The 26,824-nt window shown below is 45.4% G+C and overlaps 1 protein-coding gene across 1 annotated transcript; it reads left to right on the plus strand.

The window, feature by feature from the left end:
- The first annotated feature begins 3,091 nt into the window (after positions 1–3,091).
- On the plus strand, positions 3,092–25,570 carry LOC310677748 (uncharacterized protein). The gene is made up of 6 exons (XM_083440990.1): positions 3,092–3,271; positions 3,369–3,416; positions 17,003–17,145; positions 19,336–19,437; positions 23,122–23,236; positions 25,056–25,570. Exons 3-6 carry the CDS (start codon positions 17,024–17,026, stop codon positions 25,155–25,157), a joined length of 441 nt encoding a protein of 146 aa, XP_083297116.1. The 5' UTR covers positions 3,092–3,271; positions 3,369–3,416; positions 17,003–17,023; the 3' UTR covers positions 25,158–25,570.
- Positions 25,571–26,824: the final 1,254 nt, after the last annotated feature.

Below are 26,824 nucleotides of genomic sequence, written 5' to 3' on the forward strand. Positions count from 1 at the left end.
AAGGAAAGTAAGGCATGGTGCTGTGTTAATTTAAATCTAGGTAAGACACTTGGGACTTCATACTTTCCTTTCCTCCACAGTATATGATTATGCATTGGAAAAGCAAACAAGGTCTTACACATTTCATACTTCCATGTCAGAGTAAAATCAGCATGTAGCTCCTCCCATGCAATTATTTCACAATTATGCGCAATGTAGTGTGTGCATTTCAAAAGAACATGTATGGAATATCAAATGCTACAACATACACATTGGTTGCATGTTATTTTGTACATATACAGGAGTGTTTTTTATGTAAAAAAACAACAGCACATGAAGCATCGAATTTGCAGTTTAGGTGTATGACACAATTCTCAGACTTGTTCCCTAAAAATAACATATAAAATGCTCAATTTTTTATACTCTACAACAACACTTACTGGCAGGTAGGGGGTCATCGTTAGCTTCCTTATTTCTTCCCCCTCCTTCCCAAGTCTCCGTGTTAATGATGCTGTTGTGCAAACCCAGACTGTCTGCCAGAAGAAGGGTACTGGAACACTGATAACAGTGGGAGCCAGTGTGGTGTAGTGGTTAAGAGCGGTAGTCTCGTAATCTGGTGAACCGGGTTCGCTTCCCCACTCCTCCACATGCAGCTGCTGGGTGACCTTGGGCCAGTCACACTTCTTTGAAGTCTCTCAGCTCCACTCACCTCACAGAGTGTTTGCTATGGGGGAGGAAGGGAAAGGAGAATATTAGCCGCTTTGAGACTCCTTAAAGGGAGTGAAAGGCGGGATATCAAATCCAAACTCTTCTTCTTAACAAAGGGTGCATTGCCTATATCCTGATTAAACAGGCAGTGGATGCAAATTCTAGGACATAGTTTCTAATGCACCCGTCAGGGATTTCTTATTCTGCGATATGAAACAAGTCACGGTGTGTGAACTTGCAGTCTACTCTTCCTTCTTCCATGATGTCATTTAACATTCCTACTCCCTTTTTTTTTTTTTTACTAAAACCTCTGAACCTGTATGGAGCTCATTTTATTTCTCACTGAGCAAATGCGGCCTATGTCCAGTTTTTAAAATTAAGAAAATTAAAATTAAGAAACAGGACTTCTTTCCAGAGTAGATGGCAGGCCTGAGATACACCATCTCTCTCTAGAAATGAAGCGCTGCTTTGGGACAAAATTAGACCTGATGGCAGCAGACATAAGAGGACACTTTGGCACCTGAGGCAAACCTCAAATGACGTACAAGAAAAAAGGGGTGAGTGAAGATCTACATCTGGAACAAGGCATGGAATAAAGATCACCATGGACCATGGACCAAATGAAAAAAGCAATAGGCTGTCATTAAACTGCTGTCATTAGCAGTATTCTTGTTGTTAGCACAGGTGTGAAGATAAAACATTTGTTACTCCATTTATCTAATGCATGTTCAGGAGTCTCACTGCAGAATTGGAAGGGACCCTGAGGTCATCTAGTCCAAGCCCCTGCAATAGGCAGGAATCTCACCTAGAGCATCTCGGACAGTTGGCCATACAACCTCTACTTGAAAACCTCAAATGAAGGAGAGCCCACCATATACCTTGAGAAGGTTTGGGACCACATCAACCCCTAAAACACTTTGATTGGTGCCCCCTGCCTCTTAGTTTTGTCTGAAATGTTGGAGGTAGAGACATTTTGCTGACTGAGGCAAACCAGAAAATGGTACCCCCTGGGAACTGTAGTTTGTTAAGAGCATAGCTGGCAAGCGTCCCTTATTTGGGGGGACAGTCCCTTATCCCAGCGCCGTGTCGCGCTGCTGTTCCTTATTGATGGATGTCCCTTAAATTTCCTGGGTTTCAAAGGAAGCAGCTCCTCTCCCTCCCTCCCTGCTGGCCAGGGAGGAGGGAGGCTCCAACTGGGTTGCTTGGCTGCCCTGCCCGCCTCCCTCTGGCCTCCTCTCACCAGCCTCAGGCCCTGGGAGCCCCTCCCCGCTGGGACTGGCAGGAGCCCTCGCAGCCGCTGAACTGGGCGTCTCTGCCTGGGGCCTCCCCTCTGCCCGTCACCGCCGCTCCCACTCCCGCTAGGCCGTACTGCGGCTGTGCCGCCAAAGGACCCAAATGAGATGGGCAGCCTGGCATGGTCTATGAATTGATGAGGAGCCTTGAGAGGAGAGCGAGGGCAACCATAGAGAAAGCAGTTCAGAGAGAGGAGGAGGAGGCGGAGGCGCGGGCAGGTGTTCCAAGGGCTAACCATAGCGGGGGAAAGCGGAGGAAGGACCACAAGTGCTTCTCCCATAGATTTGTAGTGGTAGACTAGCATAGATGGTCTGATCTGCGGGTTTACTTCAGGTGCTATTCCCCACCCCCCCACCCCACCTGATGGAACTGAGAGCTGCAGATGGAGCACGAGAGAAAAGATACAGAACTGCAGCAGCCTCTTCGTAGCTTGGACTTCGCTGTGCGCGAAAAGTGGTTGATGCTTGTAGTTATTTAATTGCAGCGTTTCATCGGCTGGTGTCTTGAGCAGCAACCTCTGGAAACGAAGGGCTAAAAACCGGCGCTGCTCTCCAAAATTATCTGGTCCCTTTTAACTGGTTGACTAAAATCCCTTATTTTGGCTGCTGGTCCCTTATTTTCAAATCTGTAAATTGACAGCTATGTAAGAGTGCTCAAAACAATCCTGGGAACTGCAGTTTGAGGGTGACTAACAATAATCCTGGGAATGGTAGTTCGTTAAGGCTACTTCACAGAAAACCAAGCTACTGGAATGAAGAGGTTGGCGAGAACCCTCCCCCCAAAAAACCTATTTTCAACCATCTGACTCTGAATACCTTTCTTCTGCACTGTACACACTTCCCCCTTCTTTTCCTTTTCATTTTTCCAGCCTCACAAACTATGAACCCCGAGATCTACTCCCAGTGTTGGATTTCCGCGTGTTAACCGGGTTTGATGCATCAGCTACTCAGTTTGGGAGCGGCGGCTGCAAAACGTGGGGTTCACGCCGCAAGCGCCGACAAAACTTTGGCACCCGTTTGGAGGGCCCCATATTTCGGGGTTTGCAGTTAATGAGGGTCGTCCCCCCCTTTATGTGGTGTCCTCTGTTTTGGAGGGCAAGGCATGGCAACTTCGGGGCACTTGGCGGCGGCGCCTCCTCCCGTTCCACGAGCCTCCGGAGCCTCTGGCTGGGCGGGCCGGGAGAGCTTCTCTCCGCCCCCGGGAGGCCGGGCAGGGCGGCTCTCCGGGGCCGAGGAGGTGGGGAAGCGCCTGGGCTGGAGCGGAGGATCCAGTGCGCGCAAGTGACGCTGCGGTAAGTGAGCCCCTTTGGGCGCTTTCTTCCTTTCCCCGCTGCTCCCGCCCGCCATGGCCTCGATCCTTTTCTCACGTCTCTTCTCTTCCGTCTGCAGGGCAGCTGTCGCTTCGGCTGGAGGAAAGGTGCGCGAGGGGAAAGCCAGGTAGGCTGAACGAGACTCGGGGGCGCCCCTCGGGGCAGATCCCTCTTCTGCTTCGATCCCGGGGTCCTCTGCAGGAAATGGTCTGCAAAGGGGATCAGCGAGTGGTAATAGTTCAGATGGATTAAGTGAACACCTAAACTGGATTAACCTGCTCAGTTTGGGCTCCAACTCAGAGCTTCCTCGGAGCGTAACTTTATTTAATGTTACACAGAAAGGTCACCACTTAATTAAACAAAAAACAAATTCAGGCTGCGTAGAACCGTTGATCCCTAATATATCATATCTCCTGAATAATGTTTGAGGCCTGCAGTAAGGACTCAACTAAGGTGAATTATTTCATCTTTTTCAACTAAGAGGGCATCCTTATTAATTGGCCGGCAGAGTTTGTAAAAGATGGTGATTCTTTCCAAAACAACAACAACATTGCTGGCAGGTGCCATCTTAGAAGAGGAATTCTTCTTTCTGCCTCACAAAAGGAAGGAATGCCTCTTGCACACTCAGGTCTGCTGTGCCAGGTGCCATTAAAGCAAAATGCATTTTCTTGGTTAATATTCAAATTTACATATAAATAATAAGATCAGATAGTTCAAAACGTATACAATTAACAATACAATTCAACCCCTAAGGCTTGTTTGTTAATGTGATAGTTCTACAAATGTTACATGCTTCAAAGGCAAACAGTCTCTCACTGGCTGTGGAGGAGCTTTGCTCCGCTCTAGTCTGACGCCATTTGGCCTAGAGAGAATAGCAAAACACAATAGTCTGCCCTGAAGGTAAATTGTGGTGTGCAGGCCCTGTTCTTATTTCCTGGATTACACTTGCACTTGTTGGGTGAAAAACAGGAAGAAGAATACTCTTGTGAGAATGCTGCATGTCGACTCCCTCTAATAGTGAAACCTCCTGCAGTTTCACCTGCTCTTCTTATTATTTTCGTCTGTTTTTGTCTTAGAGTCTGACAACAACGTATTTGTTCATATTTCAGCTAGCAGTTTGTGTTTTGCTGTTGTGAAAAGAAAACCAGGGTAGCAGGTTTTCCAAAAGCAAACCCTTCTCTTTTAATGTAAAGAAGATTTGGAACTAAGCAAATCAGCATATTAAGATGAACGTTCAGTTTGCAGCATCTCTAAATTTTGAAAGCTTAAAAAACGCAGGCAAACTCTTCCATGGCCAGTGCAGCAGAATCAGAATAATATCAGATAGCATATTATTGCTATTAAAGGGTGGCAATTGCCAATTATAATAGTACTGTAATATTTTTACCATCATTGGGGCACTACTTGGATTTTATTTCTCAGGCACCAGAAAGTCTTGGGTCATCTGTATTTTCCTTGTCTCCAAAGGTCAGTTGTAATTGCTTTATCCAGCCTCACCACTAGTCCAGTCCTCTCCCATCCTCCCTCTTCTTTTCCTTATTTGTAGAATTAGAAAATGTAGATATAGGCTGTGTACACACTCGGCCTTTAAAGTACATTCAAAGCACATTCTTTCCCCCAAATAATTTTGGGCACTGTAGTTTGTGAAGGGTTGCTGAAACTGGGAACTCTGTGAGTGATCATTTACTGTGCTGAGAATTATTTGAGGGAAATGACGAGTTTGTTTTGAGGGTAGAGTGTGTACATCTTCAGGCCCTTTTCAGAATGCAGATTGCAATCTCTCCTTCTCAAGATGAATTCTTAAAGCGGCAGTTCTTAAAGCACTTCCCTTCAGAATGCTCTCATCTTGGGACAGGGCAGTTAGCAAGATTGAGAGGCGGTCTCAAGCTTCTAGAATCATAGAATCATAGAGTTGGAAGAGACCACAAGGGCCATCGAGTCCAACCTCCGAGGGCCATCGAGTCCAACCCCCAGGGCCATCGAGTCCAACCCCCAAAACCAGAGCAGCGCACGGAAACACCGTTTACCTTCCTGCTGGAGTGGTACCTATTTATCTACTTGCAATTCTGGTGTGCTTTCAAACTGCTAGGTTGGCAGGAGCTGGGACCGAGCAACCGCGGGGATTCGAACCGCCAACCTTCCAATCGGCAAGCCCAAGAGGCTCAGTGGTTTAGACCACAGCACCACCTACGTCAAACACATCTCCTTCGAGCCTTCTGCACTTCTTCTCCTGCCATCTTCTAATCCATGTACAACACATGTACAAAACAATACCTCAAGTGGGAGATACTTCTACAGATGTGATTATGGCCACTAGCTTAAATGACATTTTAGAAGGATTAGACCAGGTATCGTCAACCTTTTCAGGCCCAGGACCCACTTTTAACCCAAACATGCATTTGGGGACCCATTTCTTAAATCTTCTTTGCATGATGGTCTTTTCCCTGTTGCAACCCATCTTGGATCATGCCACAATGCACTAGTGGGCCTTGATCCACCAATTGAAGACCAGTGGATTAGACAATACTAGTGAAGGATGGATTTCTTAGCAGTGATTGGCAGGCCATGAAGGAAACCTCCATAGGCTACCACCAGATACTGGAGAAAATGACGAGGTTGTATGTTGTCTTCATGATTGGCTGCAAACATCCAACCTTCTCTCTGGTTACTTTCAGGATAAGCAGGGCTGGGCTACTTGGAACCTGATTTAGGGAGGCATTTCTTCTGTATGTTCTGTGTGTAGTGGAGGGAGGAGGTGCGCGAGGCCAAGACTCCCAGCCAGGTTCCTAAGAGTTAAATTGTGACTGAAATGTGTGGCTCAATTCCAATTTTTCAGAACACTCCTAAATAATTCCCCATTGCTGAATACTCCAGAGGAAGCCCCAGACCCGAAATTCTATGGCACCTGAATCACCATGGTTGGTATTCTGGGGACATTCAATGCGGAAGGGATGTTGCCTTCCTGTATAGTTTGAGGGAAGACTGTATTTGAAGATCACAGGGTCTGAAATCCTGGAAAGCTCCTATCACAGACCCTTTGGTGCCCGTCAAGTTTCCCTGCCCTTCCTGATTTTTCAAAATTGAGAAGTTTTTGGAGGGGGGGGGCGAGGAGTAGTGAGCATTGCCAGTTTTTCTTGCGTGGAATGGGTATTTTGCTGTGCCCCCAGACCCCAAAGTTTCAGAGGTTCCTGGTGTAGACAATACTGAGCTCAATGGACCAATGACATAACCTGGTACATAGGAGCTAGCTAACCTGTCTTCCTGTGCCTATGAGTTTCTGCAGGGAGGGCGTCTAAGTTGCCACTGTTAGCAATGCTATGCTTGCCTTAGATGGACTTTGGGGCTGAACCGACCGGGGCTTCTGTTTTCATTATAGCATGAGGCTTCATACGCAACCACCTGTTCCATCTGATTAGGAACTGGAGTGAAACAGTGAAGCACATGTACAGTTGGAATGAGAAAGAACGGAAGACGAGACACATTTAACAAGTTGAGAATGGAGATAACAGAAATAAAAAGAACAAACCCAACCTGTTAATTAGGGCATGGCATTTGATTATAAAGTATAATCAGTATTTGCGCCAGCATCAAAGCAGAAACATCAAGCTACTGAAAGAACAAATAAGAGTCAGACTTAAGCGTTTGTAAGGGAAATTATGCCTCCTTGAAATGGGGGTGGGGGTGCTTGAAGGAGGCAGTGCTAAAACTACTCCTCAAGAAACCATCCCTGGATTTGGAAAATCTAACTACCGGCCACTTGCCAGTCTCCCCTTCTTGGACAATGTACTTGAGTGGGTGGTTGTGGACCAGATCCAGGGGCGTAAGAAGGGGGGTGCGGTCTGCCCCGGGGGCCACCTGACAGGGTGTGTGTGACAAAATGGCGGGTGGCACACAGCGGGGCCTGCAGCGTGCACGAGCCACGTATCTTGGCACCCACAGGCTCGGTGCTGTCCGCCTGCTGCCCCCCCAACTGTAGGGCGGCTGAGGCCCCGCACGTCCTGTCCCTCCCTAAGGGCGCCCCGTGCTCCATGCTGTCCCTATGGGCACCCCGCCCTGCCCCCGCCGCCCCAGGTGCCCAAGAGGCTTCCTCCACTGCTGACCAGATCCATGCGCTCTTGGAGGAAACTGATTTTCTAGATCCATTTCAATCAGGGTTTAGGCTTGGTTTTGGCATAGAAACTGTTTTGTATGATTCCTCTGTGAGGAGAGAGACAGGGGACATGGGTCCTTATTAATTCCTTTTAGTGGCTTTTGATACCATCAACCATGGTATCGTTCTGGAATGGCTTTCTAAGTTAGGATCAGTAGCTCCACTTTGCAGTGGGATAGTCGTTCCCAGAAGGTGATTCTTAAGGGAGTGTTTTTCAGCCCCGTGGAGCCTTCAATGTGGGGGTCCTCAGGGTTCGGTTTTATCCCTCGTGCTGTTTAACATCTACATGAAATTACTGAGAGGGGTCATCCACAGTTTTGAAGTACATTGCCAGGAATATTGTGATGGCACTCAGCTCTATTTCTCCTTTACATCTGCAGGTGAGGCAGTGGAAGTGCTGGACCAGTGTCTTGCCTCAGTAATGGACTGGATGAGAGCCCACAAACTGAAGCTCAATCCAGATAAGACTGAGGCGCTGTTAGTAGTGCTCTTTTGTGAGACTTAGTCATTGCATTTATGAATTAGGGGGGAAATCATGGAAATAAAAGTTATTGTCAAAAACTCTCAGTATAAGAGACCGCCTGCTCTGAAGTATTAGGTCTGTCTTAAGTGTTGTAGCACATCTTCTCGGAATTCTGAAACTTCTAAGAAGGCATAGAAATTTATAAAGAGTTGTCTCATGCTGAGTAGGGCAGTTGGTCCATCTAAGCTGTGTACACACGGTACCTTTAAAGCACATTTAAAGGCCCTCAGAGAATTCTGATTGCTGTAGTTAACCCTTCCTAGATGTAATTCCCAGCAACTCTTGACAAACTAGCATTCTTTGAAGGGGGAAATGGGCTTCAAATGGGCTTCAAAGGTATAATTTGTAAGGTCTCAGGAAGAGATCCTTTTCTGCTGCCAGTGATCTCGCCAGTTGGAATATGGGACCTTCCGTAAGCAACACACTCTATCGCTGAGGTTGTCTTTGGCCCCCTCCCTATAGAATAGTTCCAGAAAATACAGAAGTTGGTTGGTCCCAAGCTGAAAATGTTTTCTGCTGAGGGAAATATGTTTACTTGCTTCCAGTGTTAGTCAACCAGGAAATAAAAATGAATATATTCACGTGACTTAAGAGTAAATAGCACTTCACCATAGTTAGGTGGCAGTCACTCCTAGTGAAGCTCAGTAAATAGATTAGACCAGCCTTGCAAATAACAGTTCAGAAGGTGGTTTCATACTCCTTGTTTCACTTGCCTTCTTTTCTCCTCCCATTCTTTCTGAATGCAAGAATTTGTGCATTTCATCATGCATGCCTGTTACACAGGCCAGTGTAACTGTTTATAAGAATATGCTTTACACTGTGTGTAAAACCAATGAAATATCTGGAAATATGGATGCTGCAGGACGGGAAACATGGGGGGCAGGGTCCTCCCTCCCCTCTAAATAGTGCCTTGAGGCAGTGTAAGAACCCCCCATGGGGTGTTAGAGGAGGGGTAGTACCTCTGGTGGGGGACACACCATGCTCCTTCAGGGGTAGTTTGTTCACCTTTGGTCCCCACACTGCACTCAGCTCTCTCCCGTGGCTCCTAGAAGATGCCAGCAGGCGACAGCGGCCACAATCCCGGGAGACAGCTTGGAGTGGCCAGCTAAACCAATAAGGGGTAGCCATGCGCAGCCCCATCCTATGCCCTTTTGAAATGGGTGTGTGTGTGTGATGTGAGTTGTTTTTTATTTTGATTCTGTATTTTGTGGTTTTATATTCTGATTTTTTGGGACGCGGGTGGCGCTGTGGGTAAAACCTCAGCGCCTAGGACTTGCCGATCGCATGGTCGGCGGTTCGAATCCCCGTGGTGGGGTGTGCTCCCGTCGTTCGGTCCCAGCGCCTGCCAACCTAGCAGTTTGAAAGCACCCCTAAGTGCAAGTAGATAAATAGGGACCGCTTACTAGCGGGAAGGTAAACGGCATTTCCGTGTGCGGCTCTGGCTTGCCAGAGCAGCGATGTCACGCTGGCCACGTGACCCGGAAGTGTCTCCGGACAGCGCTGGCTCCCGGCCTCTAGAGTGAGATGAGCGCACAACCCTAGAGTCTGGCAAGACTGGCCCGTACGGGCAGGGGTACCTTTACCTTTATTCTGATTTTATTCTGTGAACCACCCTGAGACCTTCGGGTATCAATTCAACAAATGCATAAGAGTAGTGGGTCTCAGACCCTTGGGGAGTCTGTATGCCAAGTCAGGCTCTGGGGGACCAAGCAGGGGAGACCGACAGTGGGGTCCAGAGGTCAAGAAGGCGGTTTCTGCCCAAGCTGTAGACCAGGGGTCAGCAAAGTTTTTGTGGCTTGGGCCGATTCACGGTCCCGCAGACGCCGCGGTGGGCCGGAGTGGGCGCGCATGCATGCACAAACGCTATTTCCGGCACCCCTTCCGGCGCAGAGGAGGTGTGCGCAGCTTCCCATCGGCTGCAGGAGCTTCCGGCCAGCGTCGCGGAAGGCAATCCCTGCTCTGCTCTGCGCTGGTTTAGCGCAGCGCGTGGGAGCCGGCCGAGCGGGCGGCGGGGGTCCATGGGCCGGTTAAACGACCCCCATGGGCCTTAAGTTGCCGACCCCTGCTGTAGACAGAAGTGAGGGGCACTTCACATGTCAATTGCAACCCTCTGTTAGTGCAATCTTGTGTCATCTATTCAGAAGTATGTCCTGCTGAGTTCAGTGGTGCTTATTTACTGGCAAGTGTGCACAGGATTGCAGCCGAAAGCTACAGTCCAATGGAACTTCAAAATAGCACAGGGAAACGTCTGAATGAAATATGCATTGGAATGGAGGCTGGAATCAATTTCCTATGTCAGCCAGAGTAGTATTGCAGAGCAAGGATGAGAAAAATAATAATGAGGGAATGCATGAATGTTCATTGCAGAAGAAAATCTGCCTGAGAGTTATTCAAGCTGTGTTAGGAATTGTTTTAAATATAAACAGTGTTTCAAGGTCACTGAGGTTGATTTGTCACAGGAAATGGCACAAGGAAGGGATGAGACGATTACTGTTTGTGACCCTTTAGGGAGCTAACTGGGGGGTGGGGGAGAAGATCACGTGCCCCACATCTGAGATTTTATGGTTTTGCTGTTGTACAGAAAATACCTAGAGAATAATAATCTTTGGAATATTTAATTATGTTTAATCTCACAAGATTTATATACAGCTTCATTGTAATAAAGTCTCACAAAGTGGCCTGCAAACAGAATAGAGTAACATTAACAGTGAAAAACAATTAAAAGCAACTATTTAAAGCATTTTAAAATAATTAAAATCAATGACAAGCTGAAAACTAGGTTAATGCCCATGTCAGCCTTCTATATGTCTGGGTAGGCTTGCCTGGACAAACATGTTTTCAGCAGCCATGGAGTTTCAAGAGTGGTTGGTGCGGCACTAACACAGTGATTGCTTAGAAATGTGGAGCAGGTGTTATGTGCTTTTAACATGAAGCTCCATACATTTCCTACCGCATTTGTTCAAAAAAGGCATCCTTCTGAAATGAAATGGGGTTGTATTTGCTAAACTGGTGATGGTATCATGTTTTTGGAATGGCAGCATATGCCCTGGACCACATATGCAAACAGCCACTCAGTTTGTTCCCCATTAAAATTTGTGGTTTGTGAAGACACATGACCAAATAATACTCACTCGGCTAAAAGGGCAAAATGGAAATACCTTTCTGTCATTACTTAAAACTTGATAAATGTCAGTTAATAGCTCAGGTATGTGTGGTTTTGCGGGGGGGGGGGGGGAGGCCAGTAAACTTAAGCACTGTTTGTATTTTTATTTGTTCTGAACAAACCTGGATGAGAGGTTGGTTGGATTATTTATTAACAATATTAAAAAACAGTTTAACACAACTTAAAACTACAAAAATAAGGTGGGTCCTAAATATATACACCTGAAGTGTCAAAGCCAGGGTGAGCACCTCTGTAGGAAAGGTGGCAACATGAGAACAAACAGGCCTTTTCTGTGCTGGCTTCCTGCTTGTGTGGGGGTGTGGGTGAATGTTTCATTTGTTCTTGTGTCTTTTTGTTATTTTAATACAGTCGTACCTCGGAAGTTGAACAGAATCCTTTCCGGACGTCCGTTCAACTTCCAAAACGTTCGACTTCCAAAGTGCGGCTTCTGCAGCCAATCGGAAGCCCCCCCAGACGTTCAGCTTTGAAAAGAACATTCGAAAACCGGAACCCTCGCCTCCGGTTTTTGATCGTTTGGGAGCCAGTACATTCGACTCCCAAGGCGTTCGGGATCCGAGGTACGGCTGTACTGTAAACTGCCCTTGAATGAAGGGCGGCGTATGAATTTAATAAACAAATAAAATTTGGACGAATTGAAATTACTGAGTCGTCTTGCAGGGCAGCCCCATGTAAAGCGCATTGCAGTCCATCCCTTCTGGAAGTTAGCAGAGCATGGGATGCAATGGCCAAGCCATCGCTGCCCAGTGTGGCCATAGCTGGCAGATCATCCAGAGCAGGGATTAGGCATTCCTAGCCACTGAGGCTAACTGAGCCTCCAGCAACACTGATGAATCCAGGAGCAGTCCCACACTGTGGACCTGCTCCTTCCAGGGCAGAGCAATCCCATCCAAAGCAGGCCATCTTCCCACCTCCAGGACATGAGGACACAAAGCACCCCAGTCTCTGCAGGATTCAGCATCTGTTTCGGGATTCAGATGTACCTAGTTTTGGAGGAGTGAGTTGCCTTCTGTAATGACTTTCAAACTATGCCTTTTTGGAAAAAAAGAAATGACTCTGGGATGCTAGGAAACTTAAGTTGGTCTCTGACTGTCATGAAGTCACCTGTCTGGAGTGAAGGAATGTCCTTTGGATTGTATGTTGTCACCAGCTCTACTCCTGGATCTGATGGATGTTGGGTAGGGCTGGGGAGTGCTTCTAGGGAGGGGCTGCTCTTTATCAAGCACAAGGCAACCGGAACCTAACTAACTGTGCAATAAGAACTGTAAGTTGAGCTTGCTCTTTCCCTCCTCTTCCCTCCTCTTCCTCTTTCCTCTTATGTCATGCATTTCTATGTTGCAAATCTGGGAGCAGGGACCATTTTAGTACAAAAAGCATGCCCCATAAATAAGTCAGTCAATATCCAATGCGGCAGTCCTTCGATGATGTTTACACAAGGGGAATTTTCTCCCCCTCCTCTCCGCTGCAGAGGACTTTCAGGAAGAGGTCTGCCATGTGGCATGGGCAAGCTGCAGAAGGAGAGGTAATTGCATGGGGAGGGTTGGATGGAGACTGTATTGTGAGATGCATCAGGTTCTCCCAACCTCAGGAGAAGATTTTCGGTGTGTGTCTGGGTGTGTGTGTGTGTGGTGCAATGGGGAATCCCTTCTGGGAGTTCCCTTTTTTGAGCAAGAGCACGGGAGGAAAGTTCTTAAATACAAACAGTTCAGGCTTCCAAGCTTGTATAGGACTACCTGTGGAATATGCCTGTTAATTGATGCTTTTGAACCCATAGCTCCCTCCTCCAGAGCAGCTCTGAAGCCCCTTTGAAAACAATGCCAGTGATGACAATGTAAGTGGGTGCACTTATCTGTGGCACTCCAAACTAAAAAAAAGGGAAAGTGCCCTGCCTTTGATTTTCTGGTGTATACATCCGTCATGCAGATTTAGATACGGTGAGGAAGTTAAGCTTTTACCACAGTGCATGTGAAAAATGCTCTAGATTATGCCTTTCTTCACCCTTGGTTCTGTTTCCTTCCAAGATACTCTCTCATGGTGCTGCTGTATCCTTGGGTCATGGCAGACTGTGTCAGCATCGCCCTTGAGCCAGTGCCACTAACTGGACTCATCCACATCAGCCCCGACTGGGCTAGGCGAGCTGGGTAGCACTTCCAGAGACCACCTTCAGCACAGGAACAGGTCAAAGTGCTGTGGACTTAGAGTTGTGAGCACCAGATTCACTTCCACAAGTAGACAGTCGTCACACAGCAGAGTACAGCAGAGTCTAGCAGAGTATATAAACAACTCGGAGAGCAGCTCTGTAGAATACAGTGGTGCCTCGCAAGACGAAAAGAATCCGTTCCGCGAGTCTCTTCGTCTAGCGGTTTTTTCGTCTTGCGAAGCAACCCCATTAGCGGATTAGCGCTATTAGCGGTTTAGCGGCTATTAGCGGCTATTAAAGGCTTAAGGGATTAGCGGATTAGCTGCTAAAAGGCTATTAGCAGCTTAGTGCCTTAGAAAAAGGAGGTGGGGAGCAAAAAAAAATCGCAGGAACTCGCAAGACATTTTCGTCTTGCGAAGCAAGCCCATAGAGAAATTTGTCCTGCGAAGCGCATTGAAAAACGGAAAACCCTTTCATCTAGCGGGTTTTCCGTCTTGCGAGGCATTCGTCTTGCGGGGCACCACTGTATCTTCTTTATTCTATCGACAACTATTATATAACTATATACAGAGCTAAATGAGCCTAAGCATAAATGAATGCTAAACCGCACTGAGTGTCTGCAGTTGCTCTTAGCAGCAACCTTATCTATACACACGATCTCTAACACTCAGTCTCTCTCTCTCCGACACACTGACTGACTGACCCACTCACTGACCGACTCTTTGATGTGGTGCTGGAGCAGAATAAGTAGAGAGCAGAACACGCCTCCTCCTCTCTGCAGAATCTGCAGACTCCTCAGGAGATTCTTGGATATGGGAGGGGTGAAATCTCCTCAGACTGTACCATGCTTCTGCTGCAAGGGGACATCTTCCAGCTGATTCTGTCAGTGGGTTCCCCATTCTGCTTCCTTCGCTGTGAACAGCACTGCTCCTCTGGAAGATCTTCTGTTCCTTAATGGGACTTAGGGTAATAGCATGGCATCGTGAACCAGCAAGAAGCCAGTTTTTCAGAACAATTGTCAAGTCATAGCAATTTCGGAACAGATGCTGTGCTGAATATTTTGATAGCACCCGCCAGATACAGAAGTGATCTCACCAGACAGTTATCTGAAAAGTAATGTAGACAAGTGAAATTCAGTTGTGCTCGATGAGCCTGGACTTAGGGCGCTCTCACTCTGCAGGGTGTCTTTAGTAAGAGAAGAATTAATCCATTCTCAAGCATGCAAGTCGTTTTTCCGACATGCCTGGCTTGGTTCCACGAGAGGCTGGGCCTGCAACATGGCCAATATTAGTTCTTGTTCTATAGCTTTACTGTTACCAAACCTAATAATCATATACTTACTGATATGATATATGCATTTAAAGTGCTTGAAGCTCGTCACGTATATTATCTCCATAGTCCTTACAGCCACCCAATATATTTGAGCAGCTTTATTAGCTGCTTCTTGCAGCTGAGAGAATAGTGGTGTTTCTAAGGTCCTCTTTTTCAGTCGCCGGCTGAGGTGAGATCAGAACTGGGGGCTGCCTCGATTACACAGAGCCAACAAGCTGCATCACTGTTCCACCCTCATTGATCATGGGACACCAGTTTAGGCCTCCTTCCAAAAATGCAGGGCGGGGGGGGGGGGCACAGTTTGACTTAATTCCAGAAGCAAATAAAGCATTTATCTTCCATCCTATCAGCATTCATTTAAACCGGGCCACCTGGCCACCTTGGAATCATAAATCTGCATCTTTGACCCTTGCTTTATCATTTTAAGCAAGTTGGCTGGAAAAACAGCATGCTAACTTGCAGCTGAATTCTGGACTGCGTAAGCAAATATCTGTGTTGGTTTATTAGCCAAAGGGAGGGTTATATTACCATAACAGGTGTGAGCTGGCATATGTTGCGCTTTGCAGTTTTGCCCTGATGTTGTAGGACTTGTTTGCATGTCTGATTTCTGAGGCACGTGGGCTTATTCTCAGTCCTTTTCAGAAAACAGTTTTGGCTTTGTACAAATACAGACGTTTCTGCTCTTGTTTTAAACACGTTTCTAAAATGTTCCCGCAAGAGTCTCAGAATATTCTCACCCGCACATCATAAATAAATAAATAACACACTTAAGGGAATTATTAAAAATCACTATGAAAAAGAATGGCATGGGAGAATGGGTGAGTGAAAATTTGAACCCTGGTCTCACAGATGCTAGGCCAACACTCTAACTGGCCCGTTTTGCAGAACATGTTAAACCATAGTTTGAAGTGATTTAATGTGAATGAGCAACTTAGAGCCACCTGCTGCTTCCCCTTTCCTTTCTTCAGCATGTCTGGGAGGAAACAAACCAAAAGTTGGTTTGCTGCTATAAGCAAACTAGTGTCTAACAAAGCTGGAGTGGAGTGGAGCTCATTGTTTAGAGCTGAGCTTTTTGACCACATTGCAAAGTAGGAGCCAATGTGCCATGGGAACAAGGCTGCCAAAATGGCTCTTTGCCTTGTAGAAAATTAGAGGCCTAAGTTAAAGTCTAACTTGATATCAGAAACGATAAAATATGCCACCGCTCTGTGACCCAGTGTCCCAGAGATTCGATGCGGGTGGCTTGTGAGGAGGCCTTAATGGTGATGGCAAGCATCTAGCTTCCATAGGTTGCTGAAGATGCACCTTTTTACCCTGGCCTTCGAAAATAGAAGAATTTGATCACTGAGGCTGATCCCAAGAAGATTCGGACCTCCTCTCCCTTGGTCTGCTGCAACAGACAAGAAGCAATGGAGCCAAAGGACACAATTGTCATCAAGTCAAGGAGAGGTGAAGATGCCAGCTGGGCAGTGTCTTCAAACTAGAGCAGATTGCTCAGACTGAGGAACTAGCTAGACACAGATAAGTAGATGCTGTAGCACGGATGCACTCTTGAAGTCCAGAGCTCGGTTTACCAGTTTATTCTGGGTTGCCACTGGAATTTGGGTGGTTCTTTGGATATATTTAAGAGCAAGCTTGTTGCAGCAGATGTCTTCAAGCTGATTTCATCTGCGTGATATGAACGACCTGTTGGTTTTGTGTTGCCAACGGCACAGATGTATCTCAAATGGTTCCTCATGTAGGGTGTTATTCAGGTCAGCCATTCTGTCAACAAAAAGCTTTAGCAACGAAAAGACAAAAGTGTCGAGAAGGGGGCTGAATTTAGCCTCTGGAAAAGAAGAGGTGTACGCCTGGCAAAACAGTTAAAGCGAAAAGCAAACTGTCTTACCAGAGACCCACAGAACACTCACTCTGTCAATGGTAACTGCCAAGCAACAGCTAAGGATGCCTGAAAAGATTATTCGTTTTGCAAAACTGAAATATGCAGTTAATGGGTGGAATTAACAATAGCGCTAAGGAGATCGCTCTGCAAGTGCAGGCATTTCTGCTTGGTCTGATGGAGCGACCGCCCCTATCCACTGTTTGTGGGGTTCTTCCAAGCCCCCCAGCCAACTTGGGGAAGGTGCAGGGGTAGGAAAGGGGAGGGGAGCACCATTCACTAGTAGGACTCACTCTGGCTCCCATGAGCACCAGTAGTTAGTTGAATCCAGCCCAAAGAAACGAACCACTATCATTAACACATTCTTTGGGTTCTGCTGCAGAGTCTAACCTTAAATGCTAGATACCTGCCTTGTATTCAGACAAAAATGTTTCTTCGTTTTAGCTGTAGCTGTGTGCCGAAGGCATTGTTAACCAATATGAAAAGATTATGTTTAATTTTATTACAGCTTCTACAGCTAGAAGAAGCCATGGCCCAAATGGGACAAAACTCCAGACACTTCCTTCTCTCCAGCCACAACAATGTCAATGCAGAAGAGAACAGTCACAACAGATCCGTAGACATCGCAGAGCAAATGGAGATGAATATCAGGTATCACGTGGTATTAACACTCTGCTTTTCCTTCTGGTAACTGTTTGGTTTTTAAGCTTGTATGAGGTCAGTTCTTACAATACATGTTAGATGAGTAACTAGAGTGAAAATCCAGTGTTATCATTTCTGATGATCTGCGTTATCTAGACCTCATCATGAAATATCTAGCAGTCTTTCCCGTCTCCAGGTCACAAATAACAGTCATTCTTAAGAAGCCCAGCTGTTGCAAAGAACAGCTGACAAAGTCATCTTCGCTGCGTTCTCTAGATACCTTGTCTTTTAAAGCTACTTAACCTACTGATCAGTGCATAAAACTCTCTCTCTCTCTCATTAAAACTGTATTTTTGTTTGGAAGCTTGGAATAACTCAACAGCAAAACACACTTATTTCAAAGATGCGTCCCTTATTTTTCTAGTGGCTGCCTGTTAAATTTTACCACACCTTGGCATAAGAATATAAAGACTACAGAACCCTGTGACACACCAAAGATGTAGCCTTGCAATTGAGTTCCCCAAAATGTTTCTAGTCCATCTGCCCACATGACACAGAACAAAGAGGAAAGCAACACTGTTCTCCAATTTACAAAAAACTTGCATACTTCACATACTCATAGGCAATTCTTGCCATGGGCAAGTGGTCATTTACTAGCCTGTCTTAAAGACTAACGGTGGAATCCAGCGCATGTTACCTTGGGAGAATTTTGGCCCATTCTTCTTTACAGCATTGCACCTTCAGTTCATTGAAGTTTGCTGGCATTTGTTTATGCATCGCTCTCTTAAGGTTCCGCTCAGCATTTCAATTGGGTTGAGGTCTGGGCCATTGCAACCCCTTGATTCTTTTCTTTTTCAGCCATTCTGTTGTAGATTTGCTGGTGTGCTTGGGATCATTGCCCTGTTGCATGACCCAATTCCAGCCAAGCTTCAGCTGTTGAGCAGATGGTCACACATTTGGCTGTAGAATACTTTGGTATACAGAGGAGTTCATGGTCGACTCAATGACTGCAAGGTTCCCAGGTCCTGTGGCTGCAAAACAAGGCCAAATCATCACCCTTCCACCACCGTGCTTGACAGTTGGTATGAGGTGTTTGTGCTGATATGCTGTGTTTGGATTTCACCAAACATGGCACTGTGCATTATGGCCAAACATCTCCACTTTGGTCTCATCTGTCCAAAGGACATTGCTCCAGAAGTCTCATGGTTTGTTCAGATACAACATTGCAAACCAAAGCCATGCTGCCATGTTCTTTTTAGAGAGACGAGGCTTTCTCCTGGAAACCCTTCCAAACAAACCATACAGTGGTACCTCAGGTTAAGAACTTAATTCGTTCTGGAGGTCCATTCTTAACCTGAAACTGTTCTTAACCTGAGGTACCACTTTAGCTAATGGGGCCTCCTGCTGCCGCTGCACCGCCGGAGCACAATTTCTGTTCTCATCCTGAAGCAAAATTCTTAACCCGAGGTACTATTTCTGGGTTAGCGGAGTCTGTAACCTGAAGCATCTGTAACCCGAGGTACCACTGTACTTGTTCAGTCTTTTTCTAATTGTACTGTCATGAACTTTAACATTTAACTTGCTATTAAATGAATCATGACACAGCGTAATATGCCATGTGCTGTTGTTCATCTGAGGTTGTATTGACTTAATTTTAAGACCTGCTAAGCAACAAATGATTGCTGTTATGTCCCAATATGTAAAACCACAGAATTCAAAGACGGTGCACTGTGACTGTAAATAGGGCTTATATTCAGTTTCGGATTGCAGTCTGACAAATGTTTTGTGGCATAAGCTTCGCTGGGCTCCTGTCCCCATTATCAGACAAATTCTGTGTGAATCCAAATGCTTGTTAGGCACCTATCAAATAGCCACTTAAAGCCATCTAAGCTAGCAGCCATCACCCCATCAGATGGTAATGAGTTCTATCAGTTAATTATATGTCTTCCATCGCTGTTCCTTTCTTAAAAAAACTATAAAGTCCCAACATTTAGCTGTTCCTCAAAGGGAAGCTGCTCCAACCTTTTGACCATTTTAATTCTTTTTCAACTCCCTTATATCATTTTTGAAAGGGCAACCACAAGCTGCTTATGCATTATCTATGTTCAGTCATTTATCAGTTAAGTTGTCTGTTTGCCTGTTAATTTGTTCACGGATCTGTAATGAAGGATGATCTTCATGTGTGTTCAACATTTCCAGGGCTGCAACCCAAGTTGGACATCAGCTTGCAATGATAGGAGATGAGTGTAACCGGATGTACACTGGGAAATGGGAGGATTCACTGCTTCATCTTGCAAAGGGGTAAGGTCTGCCTAGGGGGGGTTTCTGTATTCTAATTCTGAAATGCCTTTTCAATAGCAAGTGCTTTTTAAATGCTTACCAGTTCGTACAAACAAACAAACAAACAAAACCTCTCTGCAAGTAGAAAATGCACATGGCAAGGTGTGGACAAGGCAATAAACTTTCTTTGTAAGTGTTGCTACTTAGAATCATAGAATCATAGAATCATAGAGTTGGAAGAGACCACAAGGGCCATCGAGTCCAACCCCCTGCCAAGCAGGAAACACCATCAGAGCACTCCTGACATATGGTTGTCAAGCCTCTGCTTAAAGACCTCCAAAGAAGGAGACTCCACCACACTCCTTGGCAGCAAATTCCACTGTCAAACAGCTCTTACTGTCAGGAAGTTCTTCCTAATGTTTAGGTGGAATCTTCTTTCTTGTAGTTTGGATCCATTGCTCCGTGTCCGCTTCTCTGGAGCAGCAGAAAACAACCTTTCTCCCTCCTCTAGGTGACATCCTTTTCTATATTTGAACATGGCTATCATATCACCCCTTAACCTCCTCTTCTCCAGGCTAAACATGCCCAGCTCCCTTAGCCGTTCCTCATAAGGCATCGTTTCCAGGCCTTTGACCATTTTGGTTGCCCTCCTCTGGACACGTTCCAGTTTGTCAGTGTCCTTCTTGAACTGTGGTGCTCAGAACTGGACACAGTACTCCAGGTGAGGTCTGACCAGAGCAGAATACAAATACTTTTTATTTGCATTGTGTGTTTCATCTTTAAATGTAGAGGAACTTAAAAAGTAAGCTACCCAGCCTGAAATCGCAAGTGTTATGTTCCATCCTACCACCTTTATTCCCTCAGAAGGGAATAAATTGCCCCTTTGCCTCAGTGCCTAGAAGAGTCCTCATGGTGCCGAGGTGCCCACTTGTTTGCAGGATTGCAGTTGGCCACTTGACCAGGGTGAAGAACAAATTATTATTCTGTGAGTTCCTGTCATCCCCATTATTTAATGTGCTTTTAACTTGTTCATAAATGATCTGCAGTTTGCTTATAATACCCAGTTGCTTAGGGCTGTCAAAACTAAATGAATTGAGAGAAACTTCAGAGGGATCTCTGCAAACTAGGTATTAAAATGGCAAGTGTGATTCTGTGTAAGCAAGTGTAAATTAGTCCACATCAAGGCAAAAAATATTAATGGGGTCTGATGCTGGAGGTGACTGAGCAGGAAAGTGATCTTTGGATTCTGGTGGATCACAGTGAAAATATTGATCCAGTGCAGGCATAGGCAAACTCGGCCCTCCAGATGTTTTGGGACTACAATTCCCATCATCCCTGACCACCGGTCCTGTTAGCTAGGGGAGATGGAAGTTGTAGTCCCAAAACATCTGGAGGGCCGAGTTTGCCCATGCTTGATCCAGTGTGCATCTGCTTTGAAAAACGTGGATGCCATGTAAGGGATAATTAGAAAAGGGGTTGAAAATAAAACTGCCAATATCACGATGCTTTTATATAACTGTATGTGGCTTGAAAGCATTTGGAATGCTGCATGCAGTTCTGGTTGCTGCATCTCAAGAAGGATATTGTAGAACTGGAAAAGGTTCATAAAAGTGTTACCAAGCAGATGAAGGTACTGGAGCAATTCCCCTAGGAGCAGATGCTGCAGTGGTGGGGCTCTAAAGCTTCGAAAAAGGTCAAGGAGTAAAGGGAGGACATCAAAGAACATTATGCATCCCTGGTGTGGAGAAAGTGAGCATAGTTTTTATCCCTCCCTCATAATACTAGACCTGGGTCTAGTCCAATAAAGCTGAATGTTGAAAAATTAAGGGCACACAAAAGGGAGTATTTCTTTGTGCAGAGCATTGTTAATCTATGGAATTAGTTACCAGAAGCTAGGTAAAGGGACCCCTGACCGATAGGTCCAGTCGCGGACGACTCTGGGGTTGCGCACTCATCTTGCTTTACTGGCCAAGGGAGCTGGCGTTTGTCTGCAGACAGGTTCTGGGTCATGTGGCCAGCAGGACTAAGCCGCTTCTGGCGAACCAGAGCAGTGCACGGAAACACCGTTCACCTTCCCGCCGGAGTGGTACCTATTTATCTACTTGCACTTTGACTTGCTTTCGAACTGCTAGGTTGGCAGGAGCTGGGACCGAGCAACGGGCGCTAACCCCATTGCGGGGATCCAAAGTGCCGATCTTCTGATTGGCAAGCCTTAGGCTCTGTGGTTTAGACCACAGCGCCACCTGCAACCCTACCAGAAGCTAGGATGGCCTTAAAAGGTAACTGAAGAATTCATGGAAGATAAAGCTATGAATGGCTGCTTGTCATTATAACTATGACGCCTGCAGAATCGGAGGCAATGTGTGTCACGAAGGGGAGAGTCCAGCTTCTAGATAGGCTTCTAACAGGCATCTGGTTGGCCTTTGCGAGATCAGGATGCTGGACCAGAGAGTCCTTTTCATCTGACGAAGCACTGCTGTTACATTCACATTGAAGCCACCAGGTGGCTTATAGACATCGTAGACAACTACAATTCTTGGACACCGATTTTTGTTTGATTGTCTGCAAAGCTGAATCATGCATGTGCTCCCATTTGGCACAGGTTTGACTTGTAAGAAACTGTGGATTTATATGTGGATATTTGTATTGTCTATGCTGCATATCTATGGCCAAACTATATGTGACATTAAATGTAACTTTGCATTTACTGTGCAATTCTCTTTTCAATGGCTAATAATACCAACCTGGAAAAGATCATTATAAGGGATCATTATGGTGTCATAGAAGACAGGTTAAGCCTTTCTGCCCCTGCAGAAGTCCTGAGGAAAATCCCTTCTCCTTGCACCGAGGGGTTTGTGTGTGTGTGTGTGTGTGTGTGTGTTCCTCACAATGCCAGTAGCAACTTCAGAGGAGGGATTTTGATTTTGCTCAGGTTTGCAGAAGGGAAAAAGGATTAAATTCTTATTTGTACCTGCTGAGACGACCAATGATGTATTTCATGTTATGTGACTTCTAGTCTGGCCAGCTCCCATCATTCCTTTGTAGTCGTTTACAATCAAGAAACAGAATCCAAGATTCACTCTGCAAAGTGAACTGAGAATGTCAAGCATTGTGGCAGTCTTCACAAATAAAACAGCTTCAAAAAGACATTTGCTTCAGAGCGGGAAGAAATGGGAAGTCACACTTTCCAAAGTCAGTTTCCGATTTGCTTGTTTGATTAGGTAAAGGTAAAGGGACCCCTGACCGTTAAGTCCAGTCGTGGCCGACTCTGGGGTTGCGGCGCTCATCTCGCTTTATTGGCCGAGGGAGCCGGCGTACAGCTTCTGGGTCATGTGGCCAGCATGACTAAGCCGCTTCTGGCGAACCAGAGCAGCGCACGGAAATGCCGTTTACCTTCCCGCCAGAGCGGTACCTATTTATCTTCTTGCACTTGATGTGCTTTCAAACTGCTAGGTTGGCAGGAGCTGGGACCGAGCAACGGGAGCTCACCCCGTCGCTGGGATTCGAACCGCCAACCTTCTGATCGGCAAGCCCTAGGCTCTGTGGTTTAGACCACAGCGCCACCCACGTCCCTGCTTGTTGATTAGAAGCATTGTTTGATTAGAAGCATTTAATACTTGACTTGGAGCTCTGGATTCAATTCCATAATGACTGTTTAATTTTAAACTAAATTCTAATTCTCCCAACTATTTTGTTTTTCAATAGGATAGCAGCCAACGTTTTTCACACTTGTATCTGGAGTAATTTTAGAAGTATTATGAAAGCCTTTGGGAGTTTTTTGAGCAGTGGCTGGAGAAAGAAGATTCTCGACTGTAACTGGGTAAATTTCATATTATTTTGCATTTGCAATTTTTCGACTGAGGGGCTCGAAAGAAGGAAAAAATGTAATAAAAGGGAATTTGGAATCTTGCAGTGCAGTCCTATGCTTGTCTCCTTGTAAACTGAACTCCATTTAGTTCAAAGGAGCTCACTCCCAGGTTAAATAGAATTGTATTGTCAGCCTGCAGTTCAGCCCACTTTTGTGCTTTGGCCTGACGGTTTTCATAGAACTGAACTATAAAGGTTTGTGGCTTATACTGCTATTAGGTTCCTGCCCAATCTTGCTTGTGTTTCCTTGAGAACTATTACAGTAATAGCAAATCAGGATGACCTCCATATAAATGCATAGACCGTTGGCAGTGAATGCCAGAAAAAAAGTGTGCTTCCCTGTAACCCCCAAATTAGTGCAAAACAGGATTTATGGGTTGGATCCAGAGAGGCAGTCTGTTCTGATCTGCTTACTGAGAAGTAAGCCCCACTGAGTTCAATGAGGTCTCCTCCCAGATAGGGGTACAATCTTGCACTCAAATTCTCATTAAAATCAACGGGACTTAAGTCATGGCTAACTTTTCACATCAGTCTCGATGGGTACAAAATCCAACCTAATGTGTTATGCTTTGTGCTGGCAGATCCTGCATTAACTAATTACTCTTTCCTCCTCCGTTTTCCCTAAATTTCCAAAGGAGCAAAAAATAATGATGATTGTAGACTTTCTATATTTATCTTTTTAGAAAAGTTAAACTCTTATTTGTGAAGCTAGGAGTGGTTCTTGTACAACCTATGTACAATGAAGTTAACCGAGCCTCCCCCCTCCAAACACTCAATCTCATTGCACTGTGTGCTTATCGCACACACACCAACCCCGAAAGTCAGTTGCACTATATTATTTTCCGTTCAGCAGCCTAACAGTCCACAGATAGAAACTGTTTTTTAGCCTGTTGTTACGACTGATTATACTTCTATATCTCCTGCCCGAGGGTAGAAGATTAAAGAGGTGCTGGCCGGGGTGTGAATCGTCCCTGAGAATTTCCTCACTCTTCGCTTTGTGCCCTTGCTCCCAGCAGGGAAGAAGAGCAAAGGCTTTACCTTTCAATTGAACTTGGGAACGCTTCCATCCCAACTACACTTGGTAGATTGGTTGGTCCTAACAAAGGCATTTCGTATGATTTTTTTTTTTTTTAAAGCAGCACTAGCATTGCGCAAACAGGGAGCTTTTCATGTGGGAGAGAATCCCAAGATGTGAAGGACAAACATTTTGCTGCTCCTGAATTCTGAACTGGTGCAGCTGAGGAAGTAGAATCATAGAATCATAGAATCCTAGAGTTGGAAGAGACCACAAGGGCCATCGAGTCCAACCCCCTGCCAAGCAGGAAACACCATCAGAGCACTCCTGACATATGGTTATCAAGCCTCTGCTCAAAGACCTCCAAAGTACATGATGCCCACATTGCTGGACTCCAAGTCCCATCATTTATTTTACAAATTGATAAACCACAGCCTGAGGGAATCAAAGCAGTGCGCAGTGTTGAGAAGATAACGTGCAAAACAAGCAGATTCAAAAAAGCATTGAAAGCATTCCTGCAAGCCATAAAAAGCATTCCTATAATTGTGCAATTAATATTTTGTAAATGACTGGGACACACTTCCGGGGAAGCCTTCTTAAACAAAAATGCCTTTGTTATGAGGCTGAGGGGAATTGGAGTCCAAAACCAGGGCTGCAGGTCAGCCACCCTGGAACTACTGCAGGTGATTTTTTCCCCTGCTTTCATTCTCTAATGCTTGTGGTTTTTAATCAGTTTGTTTATTCTTTCCCTAAACAGATTCTTTGGGTCCCTCTGAACTGCGTGTGCCAGAAATGGTGGCCAGCCGCGCTGCTTGCTATTTTGATGTGGGGTCTGGTCACTTACGGACTGCAGGACTAGTCGCAAGAGTTGCCAATTGAAGGTCACTGCTGGACTCTGACCAATCAACTCACCCAGGAGGTGGCATTTGCTTTGTTTGTTTTTTAAGAAGTTGGCTATGGAGAACCTTTTTCTATTTAAAATGTAGGCTAGTGCTGGGTCACTGCTGTTTTCATACTTTTAAAATAAATATTGATATGGGGTTGTTGCTGGATAACTACCTGAATTGCTTGTTTTGAAATATGTATGTTCAAGTGATTCAAGTCTGACTTTTATACGAAAAGAGAGGTGTTTTTTTGTTTTGTAAAAGGGAATTTGGAAAGTTGACAGAAGGGTATGCTGGCCATCCTTTTTAACACTTGCACTGTAAAATATCTAATGAAAATTGGAGATCTTAAAAGACTTGAAAAATAAAACTGATGTTCCAAATCTAACTGCCAAATCTAATTACATTATTTCCTTCAATGTATGCTTGAGCGTGATCCATTCTGCACACATCCCATTTACGCATCCAGCCATCTCTCTCCTCTACCTTCATCCACGTACATCAGAGACTGCTTTGCCACAGACTGCTGATATTAGTATTACGCACATTTACAGTTGGTTCTTTTCTCCCTAGTGTCATTCTTTCAAGCTTTATATGGCTATATAGAGAGAGCCAGTGTGGTGTAGTGGTTAAGAGCGGTAGTCACGTAATCTGGGTAACCGGGTTCGCGTCTCCGCTCCTCCACATGCAGCTGCTGGGTGACCTTGGGCCAGTCACACTTCTTTGAAGTCTCTCAGCCCCACTCACCTCACAGAGTGTTTGTTGTGGGGGAGGAAGGGAAAGGAGAATGTTAGCCGCTTTGAGACTCCTGAAGGGGAGTGAAAGGCGGGATATCAAATCCAAAACTACTCTTCTTCTCTATATGGTAGAATTGGCATCTGAAGTTGATAACACACTTGAGCTCTTTTGGCTGGTAGCTTTTGACAATGTCTTAATGGCATACATACTGATTTCTTACCATTTCGTACCATTGTCTTTGGTTGCATGAAGCCTCTGAAGGTCCTCATGAGGTTTGGTCCTCTGCTTGAAGAAATACAGACTTAAATTAGGGGGGGGGGCTTTTACTTTCTGATGCTGGTCATAAGATATAGTGGACTCTGAGAATGGAATGGCGGCAGGGTGGGCTTATGTGTGCTCGGCCAATGTGCGCAGGGGCTCTGGTCGCCACCTGTATTCAATAAAGTTTATCAGGACAAAACTTGAAAATGCTGGTGTTAACACAATAGTATGTTCCAGTGACCTATATTTACCAGTTCAGACTGCAGAGGGGGCTTGCATGTTTGACAAGAAAATCCCTAAAAATTAAATACCTAAAAACCTGTATGTTTTCCCTTAAGCTCCTTGGAGGAAGATAGGAAACACATAAATTAACATGGGTAGACAGAAAGCTTGTAGTTCAGAAAGATTAAGCACTTAAGGAATTTGTGGATTATAAAGTGGCTTACTGTTTTTTTTAATATAAATTTGACTGATAAAAAACTTTAACATGTAATTAATTACAAGAAAATTAAGAGAGAGATTAAGAAAACTTGGTCATAACTCAACAAACAGCCACTACTGTATTTATGACTTCACATTGAAAGCTATGGAAAAGAAATGAATCTCCAAGCCCCACTTAAAAGATGCAGGAGCTGGGGCTGGC

This window comes from Podarcis tiliguerta, assembly GCF_965153285.1.
Source record: "Podarcis tiliguerta genome assembly, chromosome: 5".
NCBI classification, from domain to species: Eukaryota; Metazoa; Chordata; class Lepidosauria; order Squamata; family Lacertidae; genus Podarcis; species Podarcis tiliguerta.

What these genes read in the sequence shown, in the direction of transcription:
- LOC310677748 (XM_083440990.1), top strand. Translation starts at nt 17,024, where the DNA reads ATGGCCCAAATGGGACAAAACTCCAGACACTTCCTTCTCTCCAGCCAC. An exon ending in CAAATGGAGATGAATATCAG is followed by an intron (nt 17,146 to 19,335) that starts GTATCACGTGGT and finishes CAACATTTCCAG; the next exon opens with GGCTGCAACCCAAGTTGGAC. An exon ending in CTGCTTCATCTTGCAAAGGG is followed by an intron (nt 19,438 to 23,121) that starts GTAAGGTCTGCC and finishes GTTTTTCAATAG; the next exon opens with GATAGCAGCCAACGTTTTTC.